The following is a 9,096-nucleotide window of genomic DNA, read 5'->3' as shown; positions in this document are numbered from 1 at the left end:
TCAATGTTTCCATTTTTTTGTCCCCAATTCACCCTAATATGTGAGCCCTTCTGGCATTCCCAAGGGTTCCTATTAGATGGGTCCAGAGTGGGCTTCTTATGAAGATTCTCAGACTTGTGAGGAGGCCAAAAGTCTACCTCCAACTCTCCCCTTCTACCTCAGAAACCATGGCTCTGTGTGTGGCATTTTGCTGGCTCAGGGGAGAAGGTGGCACAGTGTAAAATGACTGTTTCTCTTACAAGTTGCAGCTTCTCTTGATTTTGTGGGCCCAGGGGGGTTCTCTACTTCTCTCCCAAATTCTGGTAAATTCAGGATGGTATTCTTGTTTTTGAGTGATTTCTAGTTGTACTTTTGTGAGGGGTGTGATGCCAAGGGATCTTCTATTCCACCATCTTGCTGATGTCCTTTGCCATCTGTTTGTGTAAATAAATTGTTTTTGGAACACAGCATACCCATTTGCTTACAGTTGTCTATGGTGGCTTTTGTGCTACAATATCAGAGCTCAGTGGTTACAGAGGAGGTCAGTCCTGTGTTAAAAGGACAGACTAAGGTATTTATAGGTGAAAGATATGATATTTGGAATTTTCCTTTAAAATAATCTGTTGAAACAAAGTTGGTGGAAGATAGATGAAACAAGACTGGGAAAAAATTGATAGTTCTTGAAACTTATGATGAATATATGAGGATTCATTAATGATTCCCTCTATTTCTATGTATATTGGAAAAATTCTATAGTCAATTGTTAAAAAAAAATTACCTTATGTATATTTAGCACACATGGAGGTCCTGGGTTTGAAAATTATTGGTTCTGACTTATAAAGCATATAGAGAGGCCAGGTGTAGTGGCTCATGCCTGTAATTCCAGCACTTTGGGAGGCCAAGGCAGGAGAATTGCTTGAAGCCAGAAGTTAGAGACCATCCAAGCAACATAGTGAGACCCCATCTCTACCAAAAACAGAAAAAACTAGCTGAGGATGGTGGTGCATGCCTGTAGGCCCAGCTACTCAGGAGGCTGAGGCAGGAGGATCACTTGAGCCCAGGAATATGAGGTTGCAGTGAGCTACAGTGATGCCACTGCACTCTAGCCCGGGCAACAGAGTGAGACCCTATCTCAAAAAACAAACAAACAAAAACACACAAAACAGAAAACAAAACAGGTAGAGAGAGAGATAAAATGGAAGATAGAGATTATCTGTTGAGAATCTGCTATGTTACTGACAGGGTGCTATGTGCTTAATGAGTTTCGTTTACAAAAAAAATCTTTATGACAATTTCTTAAGGTGGGTATTATGACTCATAATTTACTGATGAAAGATCAGGAGCTTAGGGACATTGATTGCAGCTAGAAAAAAGCAGAGCCAGAATTTGACCCTTGCCAGAGTCCCATTCTTAGGTCATTATCATTATTGATATCACATGTTCACATTGCTAAGCGTGGCAAGCCAAGGGAACACCTCTATTTAAAGGTCAAAAATTCCCTCACATATATATCAGGTAATACTGACCTTCCTTCAAGGTTTTTACTGCTGAACAACACTGGCCATGCTTCAGTGCGGGGAAATTTAGGAAGTTTTTTAGCAAGTACAAGATGATGACTGGTGTATTCAAGGAAAATGGACAGAATAGGTAGAAGCACATAGACTCAGGAGACTTTTAACTTTTATTCTTTCTTAATATATAGCATACTTTCTACAAAAATTATGAGTTAAGTATATTTTAATGGAGATGAGATATTTAAAATATAATTATGACAATTTAAAAAAGTCTTAACATGAATATAGAAGAGCAAAGAGCCAATAAACAAAACAAACAAAAACAAAATAAATGAAATAAGAACAAAATCTCCCCAAAGTTCTAGATAGCCTATTCATTTCTTTTCTTTTCCCGGTGGAAGTTCCCTATAACAACTATTGGGATAAGGCTCAGAGTCGAAGGCAGTTATTTCACTGACAACACATATCTGATTCATGGAAGGAAGTCTATGTTCCAGGGCAGCCAAGGCTAAGTACTTTCCTGTTTCACTGAGGTCCCAGGAAAATGCAGGCTTTCAAGACACTTGAGGGCACTGCCTGAGTGCAGCTGTATTTAATTTGTGTGAGTCCTTACACCTCATTTAGGTTTAAAGATAGGTGCTGTCCTTGTCTGTGATATCCAGCTGCAAGTATTCCAGACTGCCTTTTTTGTAGCTGGCTACCCGTCGTGGTTTTTGGCTTCTTATCCCTGCAGCCTGTCTTTTCTGTAAGGAGTTGGCAATCATGTCTGAAAACTCTGCTTGCAAGCGCTGTTGATTCTCCCTGGAAATAAGGTGGGGAGAGAAAATAGAACTTTTCAGCAATTCATACAGAATATTCCTTAGCTCTGGAATAATCAGTTCAGTTACTCATTACTCATTGAATGCCTATTCTGTGCTAGATACAGGAAGTCCAAAGAATACAAAATGATCCTTGCCTTTGATGAGCTTAAAGAACTGTCGTTCCTGCTATGTGTAGTTGTAGAATAAGCAGAATATATTTCAAGCAGGAAATTAGACTTCAATTTCAAAGTGAAACAACACACTGTTAGAATTCAGAGGCATGGTTAGGAGGGTCTAGGTTTGCATATGCCACAGTAGGCAGTGGAAAAAAGCCGGGAGAATGCTCAGCACCTGCTGCAAACCCTGAAAATTCATTGGTCCCACACCTAACTAAGAGTGTGGATCTTATTCAGGGAGGGCTCAAAATGGTGGAGGGTTTCAAGAGTTTAGAGTGGATTTGGGGTACTCCCAGTAAGGAGCCAATTTTCCCAGGCCCCAGGGAAGATCCAGGTTGTTTTGACTTCTCTAGAAGTTTGCCATCTGTCTGGACCTGGCATCTACATCTCTCCAAGACAGGGTTTCTCAATCATAGCAAAAGCCATGACAAGAGCCACGTGACTGATTGCCACAGCATCTACTGCTATGTAACTGGACTCCACCTTGACTCACCTTTGGGAGAAGTGAAATCTGTCAGTTAGAACTGAAACTGGGTCTTCCTCATCTCAGGGAGAACACAGACACCATGTGAAGACCCAGAACTAGTCTTGGGGCTGAAGAGTTCCTGTTTTTAGCAGGTGGCTCAACAGAAAGAGGAGGACAGGAGTGAAAATGCAGAGCGCCTCTTTGTCTCCAGTTGCTCTACTCTTGTGAGAACCAGACATACATGAGGTGAGCTCTAAAGTGTCTTCTGTTCTGAGCAAGCCTACGATGCAATGATAGCTCTGCCTGTGCTTCAGCGCAGGTCAATTAGTCAGTTTTTAAATAAGCACAAGATGATGACTGGTGCATTCTAGGACAATGGGCAGAATAGGTAGAAGCACATTCACAGACTCAGGAAATTTTATCTTTTATTCTTGCCTAATAAATAGCATATTTTCCGTAAAAATTATGAGTTAAGTATACCTTCATGGACGTAAGGTATTTAAAATAAAATTGTGACAGCTAAAAAAAGAAATCCTAACATGAATACAGAGGAAAAAAGAGACAGTAAACAAAGCAAAGCAAGAAAACCAAAGTAAATGAAATAAGGGCAAAATCTCCTCATATTTTAGATGGTCTATTCATTCCTACTCTTTTCCAGGTGGAAGTTCCCTAGAACAACTATCAGACTAAGGCTCCAGAGTCAGAGGCAGTTATTTCACTGAGAACACATCTGGTTCATAGAAGAAAGTCTATGTTCCAGACAGGACAGCCAAGGCCAAGTACTTTCTGTCTCACTGAGGTCTCCGAAAATATAGGCTTTCAAGACACTAAGTTTCTAGCAGTCTGAGAAGAGAGGTTTCTAGACCTTCTGATGTGTGTAGTTCCTTGCCTTGTATTCAATATGTCATTGCTGCTTGTGACCTAAACTGGCTGCACGTAGCACAACTTACGAAGCCAAGACCTCCAGCTCCCCTCTCCCTCCCTGCCACACCCAGAAGCTTACACAGTGGGAGGGGTTGGCAGGTTGTACTTCTGGTCCTTCATCCCAGTCAGCCAGTAGGTGGTCTCATTGCCTCTTCCCTAGTGAGACAAAAGAGTTATGTACCACAAAGACTAATGAACGAGTTCAGTTCTAGCCCACTGTTCCTACAATGGTCTGTTTCCAGGATATATTTCACCTCTGTGTTTCTCACCGGTGCCAATATTTAGGCCCGTCATACATTCCTGTTTATGATTTGCATTATCTCTATACAGATCTTTATTTCCAAGTGCCATTTGAAAATAAGTCTCTCATTCACCAGACATGCTTTTCTCAAATTAGAGTTTTCTTTTTCCCCCAAGAAACATTTCAAAATATCATTCTAGCAACATTACAAGAACTCTAACTTGAAAAGGAAGAACATTCATCTACAATTCTGCTACACCAATACATCCGACTGGTTTTTATTGTCTTCATTTTCTTCTAGCCCTTTTTACAACAAAGTTTTGCCACGAAACTTTTGCCACAGTTTCCCTACATTAAGTGTGTCAATTATAAACACAAAAGGATCATAATAAGCACTCATTAAGTGATATTTGTTGGGCCCATCTGGAGGCTATGCAATGTATAAAAACTTACTAGAAACTCTGTATTTGCTGATGCTTGTATTTGGAAAGGAGACTGTATGGTTATATATATTTAAAAATCTTTTTCAAAAATAATGGTTTGCTGGATGTGTTTGGACTGCAGTAATCCATAAACCACTTCTATTTTGGGGGGAATGCTCCATGTAGAAAATGTACATATGGAGGACTCAAAAAACAAATGCAATATTAGGACACTGTTAGGTAAAGGAAGCTTTTCCAAGCTGCAATCAAAGTGGAAAGGCCAGAAGCATTATGGCTACTGGAGACAATCATCTTGCAGTCGACGGTTGGCTTCAGACCAATTATGAGAAGATTGTAATAACTTTCAGAAAGCAGCCTGAGAACCAATTGGAGACAGTTGCTGGCTTCAGAGGGCAGTTGTTTCAAATGTGAGGAAAAGCATGGAGAATCTAGAGCAGTGATTCTGAAACTTCAGTATGATCACAAACACATAGAATACTTGTTACAAATATAGATTCCCGATCTGCACCTACAAAGAGTCTTGCTTAGTAGGCCTGGTGGGGTGCCCAGACGCCCGCATTTTCACAAGCATTCAGATGACGCCGTGTCAGGGTTTGAGGCCACACCTCGCGATTCACTGGTCCAGAGCTTCAGAATGGGAGAGCAACTGGCAAGAGAGGTGACCTCAGATCATAGCAGCACCTCGCCACAAGTGTAGGGAAGTAAGTGAGGAGATGGGGGTTTTGACTTAAGTTAAATAAGTCCTGGACCAGATTGTAGCTCCTGGGTTTGGAGGAGGAAATGGGGACAAAACTCAGAGATACGCGGGGAAATGATGCCCGCGTTTTATAACATATTGTTAGAGTTTAAAATATCAAAAGGGCTCTTTGGAGTAAAGGAAAGCTCTGAGTTCACATTCTTCGGTGGTGGTTTCTCCTACAGAGGATGGTGGGTGGTCATTACGGGGAGTGCAGAAAAGGGTTCTTCACCTGCACGCTGCTCAGCTTTCCTGGCTAAGGCTCAGAGGAGAAGGGCCACGTGTGTCGGAGAGCTTTTTCTGTGTATCGTCTCTGTTGTGCATTCCTTACCTTTAAGTACGTCTCCCCTCTCACTTCGTACAGGAACTGGCACTCAGTTCTCTTCAGAATGGCTATAGTGCAGCCACTCACATGAATTCTCAAGGCTGGAAATACAAAAATATTTTAATAGATCAATAAAAATCTTGTTCACTTTTGTAATCTATCTTATGGTCACATTTGTTACCGTTTGACTCAGGATATCAGGAACACCTGATACACGTATCCTAAATCAAGGAGAAACAAATATGGCTATCTTAGTGAATGAACACTTAAAAATATTATCACACATGGGAAGAAAGGGTCTGGCATAAGTTTTCAGGGTCCTGAGTGACCAAGCTTCCCAGGTGTCACTCCATAGAGTCTCATTCCAGCTCTGAGTGGTATGGACTGTGGGGACCTAGTTTTAGATATGGTTTGTAGTTCCAAGCTGGAGTTGATATTTTGTTTTGGGTCCCTGGCTAAAAGTTCCAATAAGTAGCTGAAGTATTGGGGGCAAGATGAAGTTTCAGGACAGAGTTACAGGGTTACAGGGTTCTTTTTTTTTTTTTTAAATAAGAGACAGGGTCCCTCTCTGTTGCCCAGGCTGGAATGCAGTGGCACAATCATAGCTCACTGCAGCCTTGAACTCCTGGGCCCAAGTGATCCTCCTGCCTCAGCCTCCCAAGTAGCTATGACTACAGGTGAGTGCCACCACGCCTGGCTAATTTTTAAATTTTTTTGCAGAGGCGGGGTCTTGCTATGTTGCCCATGCTGGTGTCCAACTCTTAGCCTCCAAGTGATCCTCCTGCCTCGACCTCCCAAAGTGCTGGGATTACAGGTTTGAGCCACCGTGCCTGGCCCAGGGTCTTGATTTTCTCAAATTTTCCTCTTCTGAAACACTGTTATCCTTTTGACAAACAAGTGGTGAGGGCATTCTCATTCATAGGTCCAGTGCTTTCTACCACCTTTCCTGCTATGGGCTCCTAATGGCCACACCACAAACCATAACAATAGTAAGAATAATGGCAATTCCCAATTGCATGCCTACTGGGTACCAAAGGATTGCTAAATGCTTAATGTGACATCATCCCAAATCCTTCCAGAAACCTTTCCCGCAAGGTTTGTATCTCATCCTCAATTTATATCTTTGTCTTTCTGAAGCCTAGAAAGATCAGGTGACTTCCCCCAATTTATATTGACAGTGATTAGCATAATCAGAATTTTAACCCAAGTCTGTCTGATCCCAACCTTATTCTTTTCTTTACAGCGTGCTTTTTCCTGTACAAACCAGTAACCAATTGTCAGTAGACTACCAAAATACCAGCCCGCCTCCTGTGTCCTTGTAAGGCCCCCCCACATCTACCAATGCTTTTTTCTCCCTTCTATATATTTCTATTAGGATCACTGTCATCAATATTTGTGGAGCATCTACTTCATGCAGTACACTGTGCCTCCACCGTGCCAGGCAAATACAATATATTCCTTTGCATATAACAAACACCTAGATTCTTCTTTACTAAAACCAATTCCCAGAAAAACCAAATAAAAGGGAAATAAGAATGTGAACCAGGGTGTATAGTCCTTATCTAGCCCAGTGAATTTTTTAATTTACATGGATCTTTGCTAAATGTCATGACTCTTTCATGTAAAACATGCCAGAATTCGTTATAAATGAACCAAAAATATGAAAACAGCCTAAAACTGAGCAAAAGGGAAGAATAAAATAATTATCAGTAAACGACAACAAAAGCAAATGTAGCAAAAATTGGATTGTCACAGTCTCCTGCTCAGCCCACGTGAAGGATCATCTACATCTCACTGGCACTTTGTATCTCCTTATTGTGCATTTTATCCTACGGTTGCCCTCTGCTGGAAGACAGAATCTTTGTCCTCTAAGAACAGTCTCCCTTCTTACGGAGGCCAGTGGATTCCATCCTGGAGGCTGTGTTGACCGTATCTCCAAATAGGCAATAACGAGGCATCTTGATTCCCACAACTCCAGCAGCGCAGGGACCTGAAATGAAGCCAGAAAGCAGAAAGTGGAGGCGATGGAGACGGCAGAGTGGAGTGAAGATGGGTGAGTCTCTTCTCAGGGGCACAACACTGAATCCTGCATGTCATGGAGAAGTGGCTGAGGATGCGAAATGCAAGCTGGGCCCTTTGCTTTAAATGGATGCATCCAACGAGGGAAGCGTCATTACTGAATGCTTGCTTTCAAAAGTATTTTGCCCTAACAAAAACAAACAAAAACAGGACATTTGCACTAAACAGGAAGGCATCCAGAGATCCAGGTCACAAAGGCGGGAAGTCCTTCCTAATATTTTAATGCGATCCCTCTGCTTTCTTACTGTGTCAAGCCACACAACCCTGAACTCCCCGCTGCTGGAGGGCACCATACACTTGAAAGTTCAATGGCCCAAGTTTGTTTTATTTTTATTTTAGGGTGGCATTTCTGGGATTGGTGACACAATAATGGAAGACCCAGAAGACAAAGACTTGGCATGATCTTCCCTAAGCATTTCATGGGCCTTGTGAATGCAGCTGGCTGGGGGGAGCCTATGGCACAAGGAAATTCCAACAGGCAGAACAAAAGCCAAGGCAAGACTGAGCTGTGGCATAATTGGTAGGAAAGAAGGGCTGATTTGTCAGATATTTGCATGGAATGAATGATTGCAAGGAGTTAAAGATTTTAGAAGTTAAAGATTAATTCAGAAACTGCAAAACTGGGTTTTGGGTAGAGGAAACTATTAATTTTCTAGTTGGCTTTCTGGGTTTTGATCTATATGAGTTTCTTTATAGATTTCTCCTACCAATACTCTACTATGAACATTGAAAAAAATCAAAATAAGGGATCTTCTCCTGAGTCCTGAGCCTTTCGCTGTCGGGTTTGATGCAGAACAAAACAAAAACAAACAAACAAACAAAAAAAACGAAAACAAAAATAAAACACCAAAAAACCTTACAGAAGGGAAGGCACAGTAGAGGCAGCTATGCGATCAGATCTCTGCGCTCCCCAGCCCCACCGGGACGGTAGGTCTAAGTACAAGTGACTCCTTATGTCAAAATCAGGGTGATAAAGCTGGGAAGGGCTTGGTGGCAGAAAACCCCCTGCACATATGATGTCTTGTTCTCAATGATCAATATTTCACTTTGCAACCTTTCGATTTCTTAGGCCTAAATCCCTCCAGGTATGTGTGCCTAGTAGCTTCTCCCAGGCCAGTGTGGTGGTGCCCGGGCCCCGGCAGTCAGTTCAGGCACTCAGCAAGTCACAGAGGAAAAGAGGCTGGGCAGAACTCCTTTCTCCCGCACTTGGTTCAGTCAGTCCTGCTGCTAACCCTTCCTGCAGACCTGGCAATTTGTGATGGGTCAGAAAAGAGATAGTATGCTGCTTCTGTGGCCAGGGAGATGCCAGGATGTTCCTTTATGTGTGTGTGGAAACGTCTATGACGTTTGGCTGTGGACACGGTTGGAGAAGGCCACAGCTGTGCTCCTGGCTAACCAAGAGATGGCAGCAGT

At 42.2% G+C, this 9,096-nt stretch overlaps 1 protein-coding gene across 1 annotated transcript in view; it reads right to left on the bottom strand.

Annotated features, from left to right (window-relative positions):
- Positions 1-1,988: 1,988 nt before the first annotated feature.
- GUCY2C (guanylate cyclase 2C) overlaps positions 1,989-9,096 on the bottom strand; it is a 67,247-nt gene continuing 60,139 nt past the window's right edge. Inside the window, exons 24-27 of the mRNA XM_045555262.1 lie at positions 7,496-7,594; positions 5,611-5,705; positions 3,939-4,015; positions 1,989-2,294 (exon numbers count right to left, since the gene is read on the bottom strand). Of these exons, the coding sequence (XP_045411218.1) occupies positions 2,120-2,294; positions 3,939-4,015; positions 5,611-5,705; positions 7,496-7,594 (446 nt within the window). The 3' untranslated portion in view covers positions 1,989-2,119. The remainder of the gene's footprint in view (positions 2,295-3,938; positions 4,016-5,610; positions 5,706-7,495; positions 7,595-9,096) is intronic.

The sequence above is a fragment of the Lemur catta genome, chromosome 6 (genome assembly GCF_020740605.2).
Source record: "Lemur catta isolate mLemCat1 chromosome 6, mLemCat1.pri, whole genome shotgun sequence".
NCBI lineage: Eukaryota > Metazoa > Chordata > Mammalia > Primates > Lemuridae > Lemur > Lemur catta.
Note: the sequence above shows the minus strand (reverse complement) of the source record. Positions and strands in the feature narration are given on the sequence as shown.